We start from the raw sequence: 23601 nt of genomic DNA on the forward strand, positions 1-23601 counted from the left end.
GCAAGACAGGTAATTTTTTAAGTAAATTGAAATTGATATTGACAAGTCTTGTATTCAATGGACATGTAAATAGTGCTATTTGATAATAATTATATACAAAGCTTTTTACTCCAATAGTGTATTAAGTGAGCGAATTAAACAAAGAAAATGATAAAAACTAACCAAAAGAAAACAAATCCAACACGAAAATGAAGAACCCAAGGAGAAGAAAGAACCAACAATAGAGAGCAGAAGACAAAACAACAGACCAAGTAAAAAGAAGAGAAAGCAGCACAATTAAGTGAGAGAAGAAAAATTTGAAAGAACAAATAAAAGGAGAAAATACCCAAAAAGCTCGACAAGAACTCAAAAACCCCAAAGCACCCCCAACATCTTATTTTAACCCAAAACTCTACATCTAAAACAATCAAAACAATTCGAATAATACCAACCATGTCTGAAAACTCCAAAACGACCAAAACAAATTGAATAATACCAGTCATGTCCTGGACGGGTGTCAACAAGGGACTTGCCTCGGGACAGTTTAACTATATGCTATAGATTTCTTTCTTTGTTTAGGCCATGTGCTTATAGACGTTTTGATTTGATGCATGTTAAGGACCACCCAACGACATACAGCTGCATCGGTCCCCCTCTTATTTTTCCTAAGCAAGTTGTTATGCAAAGCGTTATCGTTTCATTTCCTCCTGTTTGCAGCCTTGTATAGGTAGCCTCATTACCGTTAATAGATGTTGTCTTCCTCAAATATTTTCTCTGGTTTTCCTTCTTGATTCCTTTAAAAACCTTAGAACTCTAACATTCTTCAATCCAAGGATGCTAAACTAAGTTCCAGACTGCTTTGAAGCATACTTGGTGTTATTACGCTCTCTCCTATGGTCTTGATTATGGCAGTGAAAGGGTTTTTAATCTAGTTATGTTTAGACCTTTTGTTAACTTCGTAGCAGTTTTGTGTCATTTATTTTACAGTTTTGATTCCTATTATAATCTGTAATGGAATTAGCTTTCATTAGTTAAATTTCTGTATTGTTGGCGTTACGTTTAAAGAGTAAATTAACTCTTCACTATATAACATTTATTTGTTAATACATGTATTTATACAAGAGTTGAATTGAGATACAAGAGTTGGTTGAGATCGGCTAAGCATTTCTAAAGGGATTGGCTAACCTATCGGCTAAAGAATTTGAGAAGATATGTACATATCAATTTGAGAAGATAAAGGAGAGAATTAAGGAGATATGGGAAAAGATAAAGAAGGAGAGGATTAAGGATAAAGGAAATTGCAATTGTTAGCTTCATTACTCCCCCTCAAGTTGGAGTGTGAAGAGTTGAAACACCTAACTTGCTAAGTAACTCATGAAAACGGTCACGCCCAAGTGCCTTAGTAAAAATATCTGCTAGCTGAAATTTTGAAGTGGTAGGTCGAGGAATCAAAGTTTGAGACTGAATATGCTGGTGAACAAAATGACAATCAATTTCTACGTGTTTTGTACGTTCATGAAAAACTGGATTTGCAGCTATGTGGATGGCAGCTTGATTATCACAAAAAAGTGGTACTGGATTAGAACAAGGCACTTGTAGGTCTCGTAGTAATCGTATTAACCAAATGATTTTGGTAGAAGTAGTGGCCATTGCTCTATACTCTGCTTCTGCAGATGAGCGTGAAACAACTGTTTGTTTCTTCAATCGCCATGAGATTGGTGATGACCCAAGAAATATAATGTAGCCAGTAGTAGATCGGCGGGTGGTAGGGCATCCTGCCCAATCTCCGTCACAATATGCCCGAAGAGACAATGAATTATTGGAAGGTAATAAGAGTCCTTGACCTGGAGCATTCTTGAGATATCGAAGCTCACAAAAAACTGCATTTAAGTGTGGTTGCCGAGGATTGTGCATAAATTGACTCAATAAGTGCACAACATAACTAATATCTGTCCTTGTGATAGTGAGATAAAGCAGGCGTCCAACAAGTCATCGATAAAGCTCAGGGTTAGAACAAAAAGGCCCAGTGTCAGATGCAAGCTTGTGTTGTTGGTCTATTGGAAATGATGAAGGCTTGCTGCCCATTAAACCACATTCGGACAAAATATCCAATACGTACTTGTGTTGGCTTAAAACTATGACAGAAGGAGAACGAGCAACTTCTATGCCAAGAAAATATTTCAATTTTCCAAGATCTTTGATGCGAAACTTCTTATCCAAATAACACTTTAGTTTGACAATACGGTCCGAATCATTCCCTGTGATTATCACATCATCTACATATATCAGAATAGCAATGAAAGCTGGCCCTCGATGAAACAAGAAAAGCAAATGATCTGCATCAGATTGATAAAAACCAATGGCTAACAAGGCTGTAGTGAATTTTTTATACCAATTTCTCGAGGCTTGTTTAAGTCCATATAAAGATTTCTGCAACTTACAAACACGTTGTTCCCCCTTTCGAGTGAATCCTTGTCATATAAACTTCCTCGTTTAGGTCTCCATGGAGAAATGCATTATTGACATCCAGTTGATGTAATTCCCAATTCTGTACTGAAGCTACCGCAAGCAAGCATCTGACAGTCACCAGTTTAGCCACCGGTGCGAAAGTTTCATGAAAGTCTACCCCTTCTATTTGAGTATAACCTTTAGCAACCAGACGAGCCTTATATCGTTCCACACTTCCATGTGGGTTGTACTTAATTTTGTACACCCATTTAGAATCGATTGCTCACTTCCCAGGTGGTAACTTACTCAAAACCCATGTTTTATTTTCTTCTAAGGCTGAGATTTCTTTTGCCATAGCATCCCGCCAATGAGCATGTTTTATTGCCTGATAAAAATTAGTTGGCTCATCGGTTGAAAGGATGGCCGCCAAAAAAGCATTGTGATCACGTGAAAATCGAGAATAAGAGATGAATTGTGAAAGAGGATATACCGTTGAGTTGGCCTTGGGTGTGGGAGTGTGCGTTGAAAGGACGATGTGAGAGAGGGAGGCAAGACAAAATCATAATCTGCTAGTTTTCGAGGAATCTGACAAGCTCTTTTTCCTGTCATCACTGAAGTATCTGCTGTAACAGTAGTACCAGTAGCAGTACTTGGTTGCTCTATTTATTGCCCAAGTGACCCATTTGAATCAATGGTACACTCTTCATTGCTTAATGAATGACGTTGCCCAATCTCGTCCAACGTGCCTATATTATTTAATTCGCCAGATCTAGCCGTATCATATGACTTGCATGGCTCAGTTTCAACATGGCTCCCACTGTCTCCGTGTGACTCGATCATACTCGATCCTTGCGCTAATTTATCAGATGGGTTCAGATAGGAACACATGAATGATTCATCAGAAGTGTGAACTTGGATATTAGGATCTGTTGAAGTCCAAGATGCCGGTATGTGTGTTGTTAGAGACCCATCAATTCCATTGCTTCCTTTGGTCAATGCACTAGGGAAAATATTCTCAAAAAATTACACATCATGCGAAGTATAGATTTTCTTATCTTCAATATCGAATATTCGATACCCTTTTTGTCCATGAGGATAGCCCAAGAAAATACCTGGTTTGGAGCGAGGTGCAAATTTGTCGCGTGACTTGTTGGTGATGAGTCCATAACACAAGCATCCAAAAGTTCTGAGATGTTGGTAGGTTGGTGATCTTCCAAACAAGATTTCGTATGGGGTTTTGTTCTTCAAAACTGATAGTGGCATTCTGTTGATTAAGTATGCAGCTGTTAGGACACATTCACCCCAAAATTTTATGGGTAGATGTGCTTGGAATCGTAGCGCTCGTGTAACTTCTAACAAGTGTCTGTGCTTTCTTTCTACTCTCCCCTTTTGTTGTGGTGTGTTTGTGCAGCTTGTTTGGCGTCAATTCCATTCTCATTGTAGTAGGTAAGTAAATCATTGTGTTTGAATTCCATCCTATTGTCGGAACGCACAATTTTCACCTGTGTATTAAATTGAGTTCGTACCCATTGGTAAAAATACAGTAAGTAATCACGTGTTTTTGACTTATACTTCATCAAATATACCCAAGTGGCCCAACTGTAATCATCAACAATGGTTAGAAAGTAAAAAGCCCCAGATAATGACGGAGTTTTATAATCTCCCCAAATGTCACAATGAATAAGTTCAAAAATTCGACTAGATTCATAAGTACTGGCAAAAATAGGCAAACGATGTTGTCGTGCTCTGCAACAAGCATCACAAAATTTATTTTCCTTAACATTAATAGATAAATCCCCAATAAAAGATAAGCGATTCATTGGCAAATGCCCCAGTCTCCAATGCCACATATCTGCATGCCTCATATTGCTTGCCATTAGTGCCTTGCCCTCTCTTATTGGTTCCAAGTAGTAGAGTCCATCACGCACCCTACCCACTCCAATCGGCCTCCTCGAAGGTAAGTCCTGTATAACACAAAATGTAGGCCAGAACGTGAGCACACAATTCAAATCCTTGGTTAATTTGCTAACAGATAACAAATTAAAATTAAAATTTGGAATGCCAAGGACTTGGTCCAAGACCAATTGTTTATTCAATTTAACATGGCCTAAAGCTTGTACGGGGACCATTTCTCCATTGGGTATTTGGATTGGAGGAAAATTGGGATTGGGCTTGTGCTTGACATTAGTGAGAAGGCCCAAATCCTTTGTAATGTGGTCTGTGGCCCCACTGTCTATGACCCATGGATCATTGTGTCTCTCTTTCTTACCGGCATTCTGATTGGTGATATTGGCTGCCTATGATGCCGATTGAAGGTTTGGTGTATTGCCCACACCCAACGCAGCAAGCACTTGAAGAATTTGCTGTTGTTGTGCCTTTATTCCCGAAGTTGGGATCGAGGAATTGCTATCTCCAATTGTGGCTGTAAGAGCCGAATTGTTGCTACTCTGATCCACGCGTCTTCCTCCTCGACTTCGACTCCGATCTTATGGCCGACGATTTCAATTTTCTGGGTAACCAATAATTTCAAAACATTGCTCTTTTGTATGCCTGGGCTTTCCGCAATGAGTGCAATGCACTGGTTCTGTTTTCTCCTCAAGACGTCGATTCTGGCTTCTCTTGTTGTTTGCAATAGCATGCCTTGACGTCATTGCTTGATCTCCGGTCACTTGTCCTGCCAGAAACACAGCACCTTCAATAGTTGGGACTTGATTTGCTACTACTTGTCTTTGTTTTTTCTCCTGCGCTGCTATGGAGTATGCTTTCCCCAAACTAGGCAATGGGTCAACGCTAAGTATCTAAGACCTCACGATGCTGAAGGTGTCATCTAATCCCATGAGAAAATCAAATACTTTCTCTTGTTCTCGCATATCCTCCATTTTCTTTGCTGCTCCACACGTGCAACCACATGTACATACAGGGATAGGATTAGAAGCTTGTAATTCACCCCAAATAGTTTTGAGCTTACCGTAATAAGATGAAATTGATGACTTTTCTTGTTGCAATAGTGCAATCGCACGCCTCAATTCGTATATAAGTGGAGCTATTCCTTGTGTGAATCTTTCCTGCAGATCTGCCCAAACCTCATGAGCTGTGTCTGCATGAGCCGCGCTACTTTGGATCTCCTTTGCAAGCGCATTTGTTAACTAGGAAAGCACAATGGCATTGCATTGGACCCATAAGTCGTAATCTTGGGAATTGACATCCGGTTTGACTATGGTCCCATCTACGAATCCTGCTTTGTTTTTGGATCGTAATGCATTTAGAAAGCTGCGCCTCCAGGTAAAATAATTTTCACCATTCTCGTTAAGAGGATGTGTGACAAAAGTTAAGCCAGGATGATCTGATGAATGCAAAAAGTATGGGGACTTAGTATCAATTGCAATGTTGTGTGATGCGTTTGCAGATGATACCAAGGCCACATTAACTTGATTTGCTTCATTCTCTGCCATGACTTAAAAAAAAATTATGTACCAGGCTTTGATACCATAAAGAGTAAATTAACTCTTCACTATATAACATTTATTTGTTAATACATGTATTTATACAAGAGTTGAATTGAGATACAAGAGTTGGTTGAGATCGGCTAAGCATTTCTAAAGGGATTGGCTAACCTATAGGCTAAAGAATTTGAGAAGATATGTACATATCAATTTGAGAAGATAAAGGAGAGAATTAAGGAGATATGGGAAAAGATAAAGAATGAGAGGATTAAGGATAAAGGAAATTGCAATTGTTATCTTCATTAACGTTAATAGTAATTTTTATACTTCTCTTTTCGTAAGTTACAGGCAATGCCAGTTTTGGTAACATCAGTGAGTAGGCAGTTAATGCCAAGAAGCCACAGTCATCATCCATGAGTCAAGAAAGCATGCATACACAAACCGAACCAATCATTCCCTTAATTGTTGACTAGACCAGTTGATGAGTTGTAATGTTCATATAGTTTTTGTTTTTGAAAGGCATAATGCTCATATAGTTATTAAAATCCAATAGGACCACCGGATTGGACCTGGTAGGATTTATTGAACTGATAACCGGATGATAGGATCGGTTCATTTTTATGTCGGATTGGTTCGGGTTTTGTTTTTTGGAATGGATAAATAAATGATTCGATCAAATTCAATCAAATTCGTGAGTTATTTTTTATTAACTTGATATTGGCTTAAATGGTTAAATTAATTTGGACCTGAGTTCTTTTGTTTTGGAAAGCAATGTCATTTGTCATTAAAAGCCAGAAAAAATATAGAAAATTTCGACTTGAATTTGCTGTCCTGAAACATATCCACTGCAGTTCGATATGGCATTATAAAAACCCCAGCATACAAAGGCGGAGAGAGAAGGGCTACTAGGGGCTTTTGTCAGAGATTTCACATCGATAAGAGATAAGGTGGGTTTTTGGTATATAAATATGAGCTTTCCACTATCTATTAGACATGTTTTTTGGATTAGAAATGTGGGCTCGTAATTTATATGCTTGATTAAACTTCATTTTTAGAGTTTAAGGCCACATGAAATTGGGTTTAAGTTCTGACTCATGAAAAATGGTATTAGAGTACTTGAACCTTCACTGATGTGGGTCCCATAGAGATACAAGGGTCGAGGTAGACTCGAACTAGTGTAAGAGTCCCTATCCTCTATGTGCAATGAAGGCGTTGCACAATTAGGTTGGGTAGTATGTGACAAATCCCACATAAGTAAGATATGGGGTAAGTTTTTGATATATGAACAATGGCGCAGATCCCACATCAATAAGAGATGAGGTGGGTCTTGGGTGTATAAATATAGGCCTTCCATCACCTATTAACATGTTTTTTGAGTTGGGAAGTTGAGGTTGTGATTTATGGATTTATTTAGGCTCTATTTTTAAAGTTTAAGGCCACACGAGATTAAGCTTAAATTTTGACCTGTCACACCCTCACCCTTCAAAGTTTCAAAAGTTTATAATTTTTTCCTTGTTTTGTTTCAAATATTTATAATTTTACCCTTATTTTTAAATTTTTTTTTATAGTTTCACCTGCCAAATGTTGAATTTTTTTTTTTTAACCCCTCAAACTTAAAATTCTAGCTCCGCCACTGCTAGCATATCACATAGGATAAGCTTACTACTTCCCAAAGAGAATTTTGACTTGATTTGATTCATATTTCTGAATTAGATATTTTTATCAAATATTAAAAAATATCGGATATTTTTTTCAAATCAATCTTATAAACTATACTCGTTTACAACAGTCAATTATGGACAGTGTAACCTCAATAAACAAGTGCACTTGTTGCATGTTTAATTTGTGAAACTACAGTCTTAATTCTTAAGAATAAACATTCATTTGTCTACTATAAAATCACAAACTCTAACATCCAAATTAAAACAATAATTTTGGAATTATGATGCAAATCAAGAGCCTTTACTCAATGTTAAATATGACAAGCAACTGTGGAGCTTAATTTTGAGTCCTTGGTTTGAAGAACGATAAGGAAAAGTGATTAGTTACAAATCGTTCTCCTCCTACCTAGTGCCTACATATTGTTCATGATAATTACTTCAGAAGTTTGGTTGGTAGGAAGAGATATTTTTCCACAAGCTGCCTGTTTCCTTTTCTTCTTTTTATTTACCTTTTGAGATAAAACAAAAGCACGATGGGAAGTAATTATTGGAATTACTCGACAACTTGAAACTTTACCTACAAGAACTTTTCAATAAAAAGAATCAGTTGCTGCTTAGTTCTTGATCAATAATGGAGCTGCTATTCCCCTCCTTGTCAATCTTGCTTTCTTCCTTTCTCTTCTTGTCAATAGTTGTTAAAGTTGTGAAGAGACTGATAACCTCAGATGGAAACATCAAGCTGCCACCAGGACCATGGAAATTACCCTTCGTAGGCAACATGCACCAGCTACTAGGCTCACTACCTCATCACATCCTGAAAGACCTGGCCAATCAACATGGACCCCTGATGCAACTACAGCTTGGTGAAATTTCGACCATCGTTGTTTCTTCACCAGAAATTGCCGAAGATGTCTTGAGAACGCATGGTATTGTCTTTGCTCAGAGGCCTCAACTGCTTTCCATGAGTATCATTACTTACGGTTTTAGGGACATTGGCATGGCACCATATGGCGATTACTGGAGACAAGTAAGAAAAATTTGCACGGTAGAACTTTTGACAGCAAAACAAGTCCAGTCATTTCATTCAATCAGACAGGAGGAGGTCTCAGCTCTTGTGAAATCCGTATCTTCAAATGAAGGATCGCAAATCAATCTTAGCAACAAAATTTTTTCCTTGACATATGGAATCACATCAAGAGCAGCATTCGGTAACAAATGCAAAGACCAGGAAACATTTTCATCAACTATCAGAGAAGTAGTGAAGCTGATTTCCGGATTTAGTATAGCAGATATGTACCCATCATTTCGAGTGCTTCAACTGATTAGTGGACTGAGACAGAAACTTGGGACTCTGCATCAGAAGAGCGATAAGATACTTCAAGGCATCATTGATGAACACAGAGAGAGAATGGAGAGTGGAAAAATAAGTGAAGGAGAAGCAAAGGAAGACCTAGTTACTGTTCTTTTAAAGATTCAGCAGCTTGATTATCTTGAATTTCCTCTGACTGACAACAACATCAAAGCAGTCATCTGGGTTAGTATGTCAGCTTTTGCTTTTAGATCATAATCTTACACAAATTAATTGCTTAGGGTCTCAAACAGCGTGTAGTTCATACTGAACTTAGAAGTTGGAACGTATTTTATTTTCCTGTCTCAAAGCCAAGTTACATCAGAACTCAGATTTTGCAAGTTTCTATACTGAGATTGTCTATGTTATTATTATTAAAAAAATTAATTGTGTGGCAAAAACAATTAGCCTTTTTGTTCAAAGGTATTAAATATGTTCCCATGGCATCTGCAAGTGAATCAGATTAATGATTTGTACCAGACAATTTCAATTCTAGTTTTGTTTGGCTTCATCCGGATGATTGTTAAGCATGTTTTACTGAAAATTTTTTATTTATGATGGGATTTTGTATTGGAATTGTTCAGGGAATACTTTCTAATGCGAGTATATTTTGATTTTGCGCAGGGAGAGTGAGCAAGACCCTCCCAATAGGGATATTTATTGTCTTGCTCTGAGAGGGTTATGAAATTTAGTAACCTTCTTTTTAATGAAATTCACAATTTCATGACTTATAAAAAAAAAAAACCTAATCTATCATTAACTTGAACTGATGTTGGGTTCACAATCTGTCAGGATATCTTCAGTGGCGGAAGTGAGACATCGTCAACAATTGTGGACTGGGCAATGTCAGAAATGCTGAAAAATCCAAGGGTGCTAAGAAAGGCACAAGACGAGGTAAGGCAGGCCTTTCATGGAAAAGGGGATGTGGATGAAGCAAGCATACATGAATTAAAATACTTAGCATCAGTAATCAAGGAAACCCTGAGGTTACACCCTTCTTTGCCTCTGTTACTTCCAAGAGAAAGCCGAGAGAATTGTGAAATTATGGGATACCAGGTACCTGCCAAGACCAAAGTCATAATCAACGCATGGGCAATAGGAAGAGATCCAAAGTATTGGAATGAACCCGAAACATTTTACCCTGAAAGGTTCCTGAATACTTCCACTGATTTTAAAGGAAAAAATTTTGAGTATATCCCATTTGGCGCAGGAAGAAGGATGTGTCCAGGCATATTGTTTGCACTCCCTAACATTGAGCTGCCTCTGGCAAAACTGCTCTACCATTTTGATTGGAAGCTTCCTAGCGGAATGAGGCATGAAAATCTAGACATGACTGAGACCTTTGGTGTGACTGCCAGAAGGAAAGATGATTTAATCCTAATTCCCACCACTCATAGCCATTCATCTGCTGAATGATAATTTTCTCTGGACTGCATATTAGTTATAGAAGTAGAGATGTTTTCATGATCTCAATAAAGCTCGGAGAACATGTGAGGTAGATTCCAGGCAGAACATGTTTTAGGTTGCAATATATTCTGTTGTGACTTATCTGTCAATGTTGTATATATTTCTCTTGATGGAATATCATCACTCTTGGCAAGGACTTGCTGGACCATTATTGCCCCATTGGCTGTTTATTTTGTCCTACTAAAATTGTTAATTTGTCATTATTTTAGAATCCAGATTCTGCCAAATTTGACGAATTTCCAAGAATTGATGTCCAAATTAAAAGAAAAAACAATGAGAATTCAGTCTGGAAGGTGCACAACCTAAAATAAAAATCAAGTATATGCTGGCTAGTAGTTTATGATCTTACTTTTAGATGTTAATCATCAGGAATACTATTAATCATACAATAAAAGTAACATTATGGTCACTTGAGTCCAGCTGGTGCGTAAAAGGGAGTAGGAAGAGAAATTAAAACATCGTGCATGAGACTACTGCAAATAATCAAGGGCCAAACCAGCTAGCAGCTGGTTCTTTTGAGTGATTAACCATGACTTAAGTGGTAGACTTGTGTTGAAGGGGAAATCAGCTCAGCAGATATTGGCACGAATAGTTTAAATGAATTGGTAAAGTGACTACCATGTGCTGGTTTTTACATTCTGTTTGGCCTTTGTTTATATTTATTTCTAATTAGTTTGCTGTGCTGGCCACGTGCCTTATTTTCATTTGAGTTGTTGAATCAAAGGATATCTGTGTGGGGTCCATTTTTATTCCTTCAGATGCTATGTATTGAAAAAGACCTTTGTGCTTCAACCTTGGTTTTCTTTTCCATCCGAGTTTTTACCATTTTCATTTTTTGTTCCTTTAAGAATCATTTTGATTTTTCTTAAAAGTGCAACATGGTATCAGAGCATTTAAGTGTTCTTGAGGGACTGCGGTAAGCTTCCAAAGAAGAGGTGGCAAAGAGGTATAAGGCTCAGGATTGATATATACATACATAGCTCAGATCCAGAAGAGACCGCAGAGGGGCTGGGGCTGTACTGTCAGAATATTTATTCATTTTCTGGGATTCATTACATCTTGGATTTTGTTTTCTACTTGCTTTAAATATCGAAATTTCCCACATGATTGCTGCCAGGATCACATGATTAATGAATTCTTGTCTCTGACTGAGAATTATTTAGTTATAGTAGCGTCCTCAAGCTACATATTGTTTTCTTTTCTTTTTAAAATATAGCTACCTAATCATGGAGGATAGGGTAAGGCTACATATTGTTTAATTCTGCCTAAGTTTCTTTCTTAATGATTATCACTCTAATTTTGAATTGACCCAAACTACATCATTGGCACATCTGTGTAAACTTCCAATTTTTTATCTTTATTAGCAAAAAGAAAAGAAAAAAAAAATAAAAGCTATGAACTGGATTGACAGCTGATATAAATTTTGTTTATTTGATTAGTTGACTTCAAGGTTTCTTAGTTTAGCTTCATTTTCCTTTTCATGTGTAATCTATAAACGAAATTCCACTAACAAAAACTCATCAACAATGGAGCTGCAATCCCTTTCCTTGTCAATCTTGCTTTCTTCTTTTCTCTTCTTGTTAATAGTTGTTAAAGTTGTGAAGAGAGTGACAGCCTCAGATAGAAACATCAAGCTGCCACCAGGGCCATGGAAATTACCCTTCATAGGCAACCTGCACCAGCTTGTTGGCTCACTACCTCATCGCATCCTGAGAGACCTGGCCAATCAACATGGACCACTGATGCACCTACAGCTTGGTGAGATTTCGACCATCGTTGTTTCTTCACCAGCAATTGCCAAAGATGTCTTGATAACGCATGGTATTGTCTTTGCTCAGAGACCTCAACTGCTTTCTATGAGTATCATTACTTACGATTTTAGGGACATTGGCATGGCACCATACGGTAACTACTGGAGACAAGTAAGAAAAATTTGCACGGTAGAACTTTTGACAGCAAAACAAGTCCAGTCGTTTCATTCAATCAGACAGGAGGAGGTCTCAGCTCTTGTGAAATCCATATCTTCAAATGAAGGATCGCAAATCAATCTTAGCGACAAAATTTTTTCCTTGACATATGGAATCACATCAAGAGCAGCTTTCGGTAACAAATGCAAAGACCAGGAAACATTCTCATCAACTCTCAGAGAAGAAGTGAAGCTGATTTCCGGATTTAGTATAGCAGATATGTACCCATCATTTCGAGTGCTTCAACTGATTAGTGGAATGAGACAGAAACTTGGGACTCTGCATCAGAAGAGTGATACGATACTTCAAGGCATCATTGATGAACACAGAGAGAGAATGGAGAGAGGAAAAATAAGTGAAGGAGAAGCAAAGGAAGACCTAGTTACTGTTCTTTTAAGGATTCAGCTGCTTGATGATCTTGAATTTCCTCTGACTGACAACAACATCAAAGCAGTCATCTGGGTTAGTATGCCATTTTTTTTTTTTGTTTTAGATCATAATCTTACACAAATTAATTGCTTATGGTTTCAACATGGTGTAGTTCATGCTGAACTTAGAAGTTGGAACTTGTTTTAGTTTCCTGTCTCAAAGCCAAGTTATATCAGAACTCAGATTTTGCAAGTTTCTATAGTGAGATTGTCTATGTTATTATCATTAAAAGTAATTTTGTGGCAAAACCAATTACCTTTTTGTTCAAAGGTATCAAATATGTTTCCATTGCATCTGCCCAGTGAATCAGATTAATGATTTGTACCGGGCAATTTCAAATCTAGTTTTGCTCGGTTTGATATATAGATATCCAATGTATCATCAACCTGAACTGATGTTGGGTTCACAATCTATCAGGATATCTTCAGTGGGGGAAGTGAGACATCGTCAACAATTGTGGACTGGGCAATGTCAGAAATGCTGAAAAATCCAAGGGTGCTAAGAAAGGCACAAGATGAGGTAAGACAGGTCTTTCATGGAAAAGGGGATGTGGATGAAGCAAGCATACATGAATTAAAATACTTAGCATCAGTAATCAAGGAAACCCTGAGGTTACACCCTTCTTTGCCTCTGTTACTTCCAAGAGAAAGCCGAGAGAATTGTGAAATTATGGGATACCAGGTTCCTGTCAAGACCAATGTCATAATCAACGCATGGGCGATAGGGAGAGATCCAAAGTATTGGAATGAACCTGAAACATTTTACCCTGAAAGGTTCCTGAATACTTCCACTGATTTTAAAGGAACAGATCTTGAGTATATCCCATTTGGCGCAGGAAGAAGGATGTGTCCAGGCATAATGTTTGCACTCCCTAACATTGAGCTGCCTCTGGCCAAATTGCTCTACCATTTTGATTGGAATCTTCCTAGTGGAATGAGGCACGAAAATCTAGACATGACTGAGACCTTTGGTGTGACTTCGAGAAGGAAAGATGATTTAATCTTAATTCCTACCACTCATAGCCATTCATCGGCTGCGTGAGAATTTTGTTTGGACTGCATATTAGTTATTGTTTTAGAGATGTTTCTATTGTCTCAATAAAGCTTCGAGAACATGTGAATCAGATTCCAGGCAGACATGTTTTCGGTGGCAAAATTTTCTGTTGTGGCTTATCTGAAAATGTTGGCAACCCTCTTGGGATTGTGAAGGTTTTAACGTTTGATAATATCAGTTATATATTATTTGTTGAAAAATTGTGACAAAATTAGGTTTTTAGGCCTAACATTCCCACTAGGCTAAAAGTCCATACTTTTTTCAAGCCTATCTATAACTATTTTAAAGGAAGCCTTCCTTACTTGACACTTGATAATGTTGCCTAAAAGAGAAAAACCCCAAATTAAAAGGCTTCCTTCTTTTTATTACTTTTTTTTTTTAGTTTTTCAACAATTATTATTAAATATGAATTCATATTTAATAAATATTAATATAGTAATTGAAATGTAATTATCTTTTCTTTACGTTAAACGTTAAAAAAGATTTGAATCCAACTATTTACTTAAAAAATATATACATGTCAATTATTGAATCAAATTATATAATATAATTTTTTTTATCAAATTAAAATATACAGCTGTTTGTTATATTTAAAGGAAGTCCCAAAGGGGTTTCTTACTTGACATTTGACAATATTACTCGGAAGAAAACTCCAAAGGCTTCCTTCCTTTCATAAGATTATTACTTTTTCTTATCTTTTTTTTTCAACGTTTGGGATTGTCAAAGTTTCCATATCTTCAAATGAAGGATCGCAAATCAATCAGACAGGAGGATACCTGGTAATCAACGCATAATCAACGCATAGAGCTGCCTCTGGCAAAATTGCTCTACCATTTTGACTGGAAGCTTCCTAGTGGAATGAGGCATGAAATCCTAGACATGACTGAGAGCTTTGGTTCGACTGTCAGAAGGAAAGATGATTTAATCCTAATTCCCACCACTCATAGCCATTCATCTGCTGAATGGTAATTCTCTTTGGACTGCATCTTAGTTATAGAAGTAGAGATGTTATTGTCTCAATAAAGCTTGGAGAACATGTGAACAAGATTGCAGGCAGAACATGTTGTAGGTGGCAAAACTTTCTGTTCTGACATATCTGTGAATATTGCTGTATCTATTTCTTTGGATGGAATTGATAGACAAGAAACATGTTTTAGTTAATAGAACTACTGTTTCACTACTTACAATTATTTTTCCTCCAATTTTCTTTTCTTTGATCATTGATCATGAAGCTCTTTTATTTCAAGATGATTAATTAAATTTTTTTACGTTCAAAAACAAAAAAACTTTTTGACTCTAGTAGATAACAAGAAGAAGAAATAATAACAACATATGTACATGCACACACATGTATTTGTATATCAAGAACATACACCGTTTGACACTTCGATCACGAGAATTTAAGAGTGATTTTGAAAGATGTAAGGCATGATCATAAAAATCATGAAAGATGAGTAAATGTCTAAGATTTTACTTTTATAACAGAAAAAATGAATTGAATTGTTGAAAATATTTATAATGGGAAATTTCCTTTTTATGATTTGAGATAGAAAAAAAAAAGTTACCAATTTGGCTCTTTTTGAACAGAGGTTATATACATTTATTATGGAATAAAATGTTTGAATATCTTATAATAGAATATTAAATAATGTGTGGTGTGAGATTGAAAGTCTGACCTAATATTTCATTGCAATAATGTGTAACACGTATCTTTCAATTTGATTTTCTTCATAATTGAATTCATGAATCTCGTGGTAATGCTACTGTTTACGGTCATGCGTAAGGATCAAGAAATTTTTGTTTTTTTATAGGAGAAATTGTCAAAGAAAGGAGAGAATTTGAATTTCCAAACCTCATCAATTTTCTTAGAGAAATTTAATAGTAACTCTTAACTAGACCATGTGTTAATTGTTTAAATCGAGAAATCAATTGGTAATAAATGAATATTAATTTAATTATAATATAATTTCGTGATAGTAAATTTGAAATTAATGAAATAAGAAAGTACACGTAGGTTGCGTGGAAATTGGTTTTCGACCATACGTACAACATGCTGTCCCCTGTTGTGTACTCAGACAAGACATGTTGGGACACTTAATCTTGGTTTTTTTCTTTTATTTTGTCCTTTTTTTTTTTATAATGTAGAAAGAAAATGACACAACAACTTCCAATCTCTTGCACAATTCTATCAGTAATAATGAATGCTCTCTACAATTTCTTCCTCGCAATATTCTTCTTCTTAGTACTTTTCAACTTTGAAATCTATCTGGTTAATTAAAAATTGCAAGCAATAGATCTAATTAGAGTTTTGTGGTGCAGAATAAATATAAATACATGTGAGATATATCAGGAAGAGGAGATAAAGGTCGACATCAAATCCTTGGTTTTAATTATGATTGAACATATATCATAACTCTATATCACCCCAACAAAGAGAGCCAATTTAATTTGGATTTGACCCTTAATTTCCATTATTAATTTGCTTGTCAAATTCGAGAGTTAGAAAATCCTACTCGCATGCTTTGATGATTGGTTCTACATCTGTACACATGTTGGTGTGAAACTATTGACTAAGACCAGTAGTTTTTCCATGGAAGATTAACAAAATGACAACCATATATATATACTTGCATAATTCTCATGTATTTTTGCTTATCACAAAGCTGTATCTTCACCATTTCAATACAAAAAATGGAGCTTGAGTTTCCTCCATTCTCCATCCTCCTCACCACCCTCCTCTTCCTATCCATGATTGCTAGAGTGGGCAAGGCTTTGAAAGATAAGAAACCATCCCAAAGGCTGCCTCCAGGGCCATGGAAACTACCCTTCATAGGAAACATTCACCAGCTTGGTGGCTCACTACCCCATTGCACGTTAAGAAACTTGGCACTCAAGCATGGCCCCTTAATGCACCTACAGCTTGGAGCAGTCTCCACGGTTGTTTTATCTTCACCTGAATTTGCTGAGGAAGCAATGAGGAAAAACGATGTTACCTTTGCTTCCAGGCCGTATCAGCTTGCTCCCGGGATCATATCTTATGATTGTACAAACATTGTCTTCTCCCCTTATGGCAGTTACTGGAAGCAGCTTCGAAAGATTTGTGTGATGGAACTCTTGAGTTCACAGCGGGTGAAATCATTCAAAAGAGTTAGAGAAGAAATGGTTTCCAGTCTCATCAAGACAATGTCTTCAAGCCAAAGTTCACCAATCAATCTTAGTCAAAAGATTTTCTCGTTGACATATAGCACAACAGCAAAAGTGGCCTTTGGTTCAAAATGCAAAGGACAGGAAACATTCGTATCTGTCATCACTGAAGTTAATAAGCTGGCAACAGGCCTCACCCTTGCAGATTTGTACCCTTCAGTTAAAGCACTTCAGATGATCAGTGGAATCAGGACAAAGCTCGAGAAGCTACACCGAGAAGCTGATGGAATACTTGAAAATGTCATTGCTGAGCATAAAGAGAGGCCTAGAAAAGAAAATGGCAGCGGTGGAGACGAGAAAGACATAGTTGATATGCTTTTAGACCTTCAAGAGCACGGCAACCTTGACTTCCCCCTATCTGCCAACAACATCAAATCAGTCATACTGGTATATAACTATTTCTTGTCATTTTTGTTATTTCAAGCTTCAGCAATTAATGCAATAACTATTCATTTGGCACCATAACTAAAAATTCATTATCCACTTTCAGGACATATTTGCTGCAGGAAGTGAAACATCATCAACAATTGTTGAATGGGCGATGTCAGAACTGCTGAAGAATCCAGGATCAATGGAAAAGGCTAAAGCTGAGGTGAGAGATGTCTTTAAAGGCAAAGGATATGTGGATGAAGAGAGCTTTCATGAACTAAAGTTCCTTAAATCAGTTATTAAGGAAACATTAAGGCTGCACAATCCTGTGCCTTTGATACCAAGGGAATGCCGTGAGAACTGTAAGCTTGGTGGATATGAGATACCTGCGAAGACTAAAGTCCTGATCAATTCATGGGCAATTACTAGGGATCCTAGACACTGGAGTGAACCTGATAAATTTAATCCAGAAAGGTTCCTCAATAGCTCACTTGACTTTAAAGGAACAGATTTCCAAAATATTCCATTTGGTGCAGGAAGGAGGATATGTCCAGGCATATCATTTGCTCATGCTAATATTGAAATGCAACTTGCCCAATTCTTGTACCATTTCGATTGGAAGCTCCCCAATGGAATGAAGCATGAAGAACTGGACATGACAGATGCGCCTGGTTTAACAATAAGGAGGAAACACGACCTGTTCGCGATTCCAATTCCTTATCATCCTTGTCCCTCTTGAATAAAACAAAGTATCAGATGTTCATTTGGCTAATATTGGTTTAAGCCATTGTGATATATAGTGTTAGTACTACTAAGGTCTTTATTCTGTTAAATTATGGCATAGTCTGTAAGGGTTAAAGCTTGGTTGTTGTATGGTAAACCGTAATGAATTAAGGTTGATGTCTTGCAAAAGTAAAGAGCTCTTCTATTGTTTGGAATGCAAGAATATATCTGGAACGACCCAACTTCGATCGCTACCAGCGTCCGAGACCTCCTGGAGATCCTGTCAAGTCTAGAATAAGCCTTTATGAAATTCTCGAGACATTTATTAAATATGCTCTCACGTATGTAAGCGATTAATAATAAAAATAATTGTACTACAAATTTTCCCATTTCAAATAATGACAAATAAGTGTCAACCACAAGGTTTTTAACAATACATATTCATGAATTAACAATAATTCACAACATCTAAAAATCTTATGTAACTCGACCCTAGACAGCGGAGCTACTCGGATAGAATGCTATGAGATGCCTTTACCTATCCATGGTGGACCGTGCGCGTCGATGATTTCACGCTAGGCTGATCTCTATCTGTAAAAAGGGAAAAATGAGGGGTGTGAGTCTCATAGACTCAATGATCATCAGCTCTGTGAGTAGAGCGTAGATGAGAAACAGGCAATAAGATAGAGATTTTGAATAATAAAAATTGCAAGAGTAGATAAAAATATTTAATTCAAACGAAGAAATTGTGCCTTATATATATAAGAAAATATCGAGAATCTCTTGTAAGTCGTAATCAACCATAATGTATATCAAATCAAGTAAGTAAACTTTTGTGCAGCAAGAAGGTTAATAACCATTTTCAAACTAAATCAGTAAAATATCATTTTAAACCTCATGTTTGTAAAAGATCTCTGCAGTTGAAATTATCTCATGTAATACTCAAATCAAATCAATAAAGTTGGGCAAGCTCCCGCAAAACCAAACAGTAACTAGGTTTATACACAGTTCGCAAATCGCCTCGCACGCGAGGGTAAAATTCATATAACAATAAATCCAGGGGGAGTTGCAGGAAATCGTATAATTTCATTTTCACCATGCATGAAATAAGAGTTTGAAAACTCAAAGAGATTTTTTGTCTCGAGTAGGAAATCAAATAAGATCTGTGGTCCCGCTACCACGTAATAACATCCGGGAGCCTCGCTCCACTGGATCCTACATGCCATGGTAGTCTCAACGATGTTGGTCGACATCGGAGAATCAAGTGGTTGCAACCGCGTAATCATCTGGTGGCCTAGCCACGCATACATATATCACAGGTCGTGGTCCCCGCCACGCCTAACAGCCTGTCGACGACCCAAAGGTTCTCTAGCTAGAGCTCACTCGTGCACGAGGGTCACACTTAACCAAAGTGACAGCCAACCTATTCTCGAATCTCTCGGTTTATTAAACCATTTTAGAAATCACTTTATGTCCTTGAAATCTCGTTTCAAAATTATTTTCAAAGCATTGAACATAGGGTATGATAAAATCTATCATCATTTCCATAAAATAGAATTTATGCATGAATTTCGAAATAACATGTAACGACCCAAGTCCAACCACTGGTCCAGTAGCTTTTTGGGCCTAAACCACGTTGCCCTCAAAAGTTCAAGCTCAAGTTGCTAGTAGTGGTGGGCTTGGATTATTGTATAGGTCTTAACAATCACATTCACATCAGATGTGAGATGTTGGGTATCACACAACAATTCACATGGCAAAAAAGTATCATAATCATGTATGCACACTGCACAATGATAAGGCACAGATTTTGATGTAAAACAGTGTGAAGGGCTTGTTTCCCGATTTTCAAAACACTTTACATATAATTTATACATATATATTCAAAATAATTTTTGAAAATAATTTGCATTCACAATTTCCTAAAATGTCTACCAGCACATGTTATCCATAATTTTCGAGTTTATAATAAATCATACGTATAGGTATATATTTACGAAAATTTTAAAATTGACACCCCCACTCACCTAATGATAGCGGGACACTACATCGCTATTTCTACTTGCCGGTCACTCGTCACTTGCTTCGGCACGTCGCTATAGTACACTATCTTACTTTGGACTTCCAATTTGGGTTGGGTCGCCTAAGTCTCCACTTTCTTTTTCTCTTTTGGACTTTTCTTTTTCTTATATCCATTGGGCCTTTCTCATGGGCTCTTCCCATTTCTTCTTATTGGGTTATGCCCATTTTTTTCATTTCTTTTTCTTTTCTCTTTTTTCTTCTTCTTTTTTTTCTTTTTTTTTCTGTGTTTTTCTTCTTCCTCCTTCCCATTGGCGTCACACCTTTCTTTCTCCTTCTTTCTTCTCCTTCTTTCTTCTCCTCCAATCGACCCTCTTTCTCTCTTTTTCTTTCTTTTCTTCTTTTTCCTTCTCTCATTCTCCTTCCTTTCCTTTCTCCTTTCTTCTTTCTTTTTCTTTCTTTTCTCCTCGGCTTGACAGATTTTCTTTCCCTCTTTTCCAGCAGACAGTACCAGCTTTTTCTTCTTTCTCTTTCTTTAAGCTCTTTTTCTTTTCTCCCTCTTTCTCTTTTTCCTTTCTTTTCCTTCCTGGTTTTTGGCCGACCCCTACCAAAAGTTTTCTATCCATTTGGCTTGCCCCACCACCATCATTTCTTCTTTCTTTATTCATTTCTTTTCTTTTTTTTTCTTTTGTTCAGCCGGCCCCCTTACATTTCTTCACACTGGGTGTTACAATCTCCCCCACTTAAATAGAATTCGTCCTCGAATTCAGGTCAATGTTGATTAATTAATTCCACTCTAGGCTCCTATTTCATTCCTTCCTTTATAAGGAATTTTGGTTTATCCACCTTGTTTACCTTTAATTCAATTAGTATACTTCATCTATGGCTATTATTATCTTTTAGAATCAAATTAGTGGTACCTTCCACAATCATTTTGCTTATTATTAAAATGTCGAGCATGCCTTTATCTCCATCATTAACTTTGAACCATAACTTTATCTCAATCATCCCAATTTTGATCACATATTACATTTATGTATACCTAATCACCCTCTTATTACTTCGTTCCTTGTCAAACATCTCGACATCCATTCATTCATTTCATCCCTATACCATATTAGATAGCTTACAGCATCATAAACATGCCATATTCATCCTTGTACGCATTCTCAACGTTGGGAGAAAATTAACGTCTTCAATTATCCCCACATACCTCATGTTTATCTTACACTTATGCACTCCAATCATCTCCATCTTTTTGTTAATTACACGTTCGAAGATTCACACTTCTACATCATTCTTAATTTAATACAGTTCAAATTGTGTGGGAAGGTAGTTCACTCGTCAATCTTTATCCTTAAGTATAATTCTTTCGTTCACCATTAAATTCTTTTCAATAGTTCTAGTCCTTCATGCTTTAAAATATATTATCCTTATTATGCTCTAAAACTTTTTGACCATCCTTGACAAAATTAGATCTCATCTTTCTTACCCAATTCGCCAATATTCACCTTATAATACTATCACCATTTGTTCTTCATCTAACACCTTGTTGCCACATAAAGAATTTAACATAATTAGGAAATAACACTTCATTTATTCTTGCCTCTCGATTATATCATTTCATCTTGACTCTTATTCCGTGATTCTCTTCATTTCCACATAGTTCAATTTTTCTGATGGTATCTCTTATCATTGTACCATTTATGGAACTCTTCAAACATATCATTTTCAAAACTCAAATCACTAAAAATAATTCTTCACTTCTACTAGTTACATATGAAACTCCACATATACATATGTATATTCATTTAAACATCAACATCCATCACCGTGTGTAGGGACTCCTGACAACTATATTCAGATTAAATTCCCTTTTTACTTTTCTCATTTTCGACCTTTCTAGTTTATCCTTCTATTTCACTTCCAAAGATCATATTTAATCCGTAAATATTAGATTATAATCAATTTCCAAATTACTCTTTGAACCCTTAAGTTATTATTCAACTTACATCCTACCATACTTTATCCTTCATATGGTCCATATGAATTCACATTATGCCTATGCACAACTTTACGCACTTACGAACTTAAGCTTTTCTCTTATCATTTCTAACCATATACATAAGTTTCATTACATTGTGTATCCTTACATCACAATGTCATTACTCACATCTCAATCACTAAGTATCACTTTCAGCAAATTATAATCCGGTATCCGTGTATGCTTTACGATCTTATTGATCCTTCAAGTTTATCTTTACTGGATCTCTGCATTTTATGCAATAGCACAATTCCTAAAAGTCATCTTTGTTTCTCCTTTACCTTTTATACTTCCATCATATATGTCCTTATTCATTTCAATATTAGTTAGTCACTTAAGATTTAGATTCATTGGAGTCGTGTGCACCTCTTACATTTTGAATTACAATTTCCACATTAGGGGATTCTCATTAACCGGCTTCATTATCAAAATTACCTTCAATCATCTTATACTATTTCTTTACACCAATATGCCACTATTTTCCTTTTAGCAGCTACCCAATCAATGCTGGTAATTGCAAAACTTGAAATAGAATTCTACTTAAGTACCTCTTAATATCATTGCCAATATCCATTTTCAAACTTACATCACGTGACCGCATAACCCATGGTTTAGCCATTAGGCTCCTTGACAATTCCAAATACTACACTACCCCATCATGTAGGTAAAATATTCCGAAGTACTATTACCCATCTTTCTTGGCACTGGTGCTTTGATGTATTTTTTTTTAATACACCACATAATTGACCTTGTCTTATTACTAATCTCTTTTCTTTCAACTATATCAAATAAGATTGCAACTCCTCCTAACGATACTATAAATTAGCTCAATTGTTATGCCAACCTTATAATTCTTCATTCCCAATTTCCTCACTTGATATTGGCAGCCCTTTATTTCTTAAAATTCATCTTTAATTAACTTAATATTCCTCTCAATTCTTTACATCGTAGTTTATCCCCATAACTTTCCAACTTCCCTTTTTCTGACATGCCACGATATCTAAGTCCATGAAGAAACCTTTCGGTTCACGTAATATTCTCCAACTCTACGTCATGTCTCATTACCAAATCTTTACTCGTATATGAGTATTTGAATTCTCAAATCATCATCTCGTTTCTAAATAGATCTCTACAATTCCTATACTATATTTTTATTCCCTCACCAAGAGTAGTATCATTTAATCAAACCATATCACCCTCGTTCTCTAAATATTTATAACACAATTCAACCTTTGCCTACCCTTATCAGGCACTTTACTTTGATAATTACTCAAAATAAATTGAAACTGGTGGGGGCAGCTCGTTTCACAATTTATGCCTTGCATCTACAAGTATATCGAGACCACAACCTCATCGGGTCTACATAATGGCAAGATAATCATTGCCTTAAACTAGTATTCCCAAGCATCCTTATAATTGCAACACATCTTTATACTTATGTGACATA

At 36.5% G+C, this 23601-nt stretch overlaps 3 protein-coding genes across 4 annotated transcripts; all 3 read left to right on the top strand.

The window, feature by feature from the left end:
* Positions 1-7665: 7665 nt before the first annotated feature.
* LOC18507181 (cytochrome P450 71D10-like) lies at positions 7666-10479 on the top strand. 2 transcript variants are annotated; one of them, XM_088808602.1, is made up of 3 exons: positions 7666-7674; positions 8169-9065; positions 9672-10479. In XM_088808602.1, the coding sequence occupies exons 1-3, from the start codon at positions 7666-7668 to the stop codon at positions 10293-10295; spliced, it is 1530 nt and encodes a 509-aa protein (XP_088664728.1). In that variant the 3' UTR covers positions 10296-10479. The 2 variants fall into 2 exon arrangements, with proteins under 2 accessions (XP_088664728.1, XP_017980074.2); XM_018124585.2 differs by lacking the exon at positions 7666-7674 and having other exon boundaries at positions 8148-9065.
* A 1389-nt stretch (positions 10480-11868) lies between these two features.
* On the top strand, positions 11869-13976 carry LOC148761369 (cytochrome P450 71D10-like). Its single transcript, XM_088808329.1, has 2 exons — positions 11869-12775; positions 13160-13976. The coding sequence occupies exons 1-2, from the start codon at positions 11873-11875 to the stop codon at positions 13781-13783; spliced, it is 1527 nt and encodes a 508-aa protein (XP_088664455.1). The 5' UTR covers positions 11869-11872; the 3' UTR covers positions 13784-13976.
* Positions 13977-16486: 2510 nt separating this feature from the next.
* On the top strand, positions 16487-18285 carry LOC18593325 (desmethyl-deoxy-podophyllotoxin synthase-like). Its single transcript, XM_018124128.2, has 2 exons — positions 16487-17386; positions 17490-18285. The coding sequence occupies exons 1-2, from the start codon at positions 16487-16489 to the stop codon at positions 18105-18107; spliced, it is 1518 nt and encodes a 505-aa protein (XP_017979617.2). The 3' UTR covers positions 18108-18285.
* The last annotated feature ends 5316 nt before the right edge of the window (positions 18286-23601 follow it).

The sequence above is a fragment of the Theobroma cacao genome, chromosome 7, assembly GCF_053813885.1.
Source record: "Theobroma cacao isolate CCN51 chromosome 7, ASM5381388v1, whole genome shotgun sequence".
Taxonomy (NCBI): domain Eukaryota; kingdom Viridiplantae; phylum Streptophyta; class Magnoliopsida; order Malvales; family Malvaceae; genus Theobroma; species Theobroma cacao.

Bases quoted from the DNA above. Each gene is read 5' to 3' on its own strand.
- LOC18593325 (XM_018124128.2), top strand. From the start codon at position 16,487: ATGGAGCTTGAGTTTCCTCCATTCTCCATCCTCCTCACCACCCTCCTC. The intron at 17,387-17,489 runs GTATATAACTAT...ATCCACTTTCAG, and splicing joins ACATCAAATCAGTCATACTG to GACATATTTGCTGCAGGAAG.
- LOC148761369 (XM_088808329.1), top strand. From the start codon at position 11,873: ATGGAGCTGCAATCCCTTTCCTTGTCAATCTTGCTTTCTTCTTTTCTC. The intron at 12,776-13,159 runs GTTAGTATGCCA...ACAATCTATCAG, and splicing joins ACATCAAAGCAGTCATCTGG to GATATCTTCAGTGGGGGAAG.
- LOC18507181 (XM_088808602.1), top strand. The intron at 9,066-9,671 runs GTTAGTATGTCA...ACAATCTGTCAG, and splicing joins ACATCAAAGCAGTCATCTGG to GATATCTTCAGTGGCGGAAG.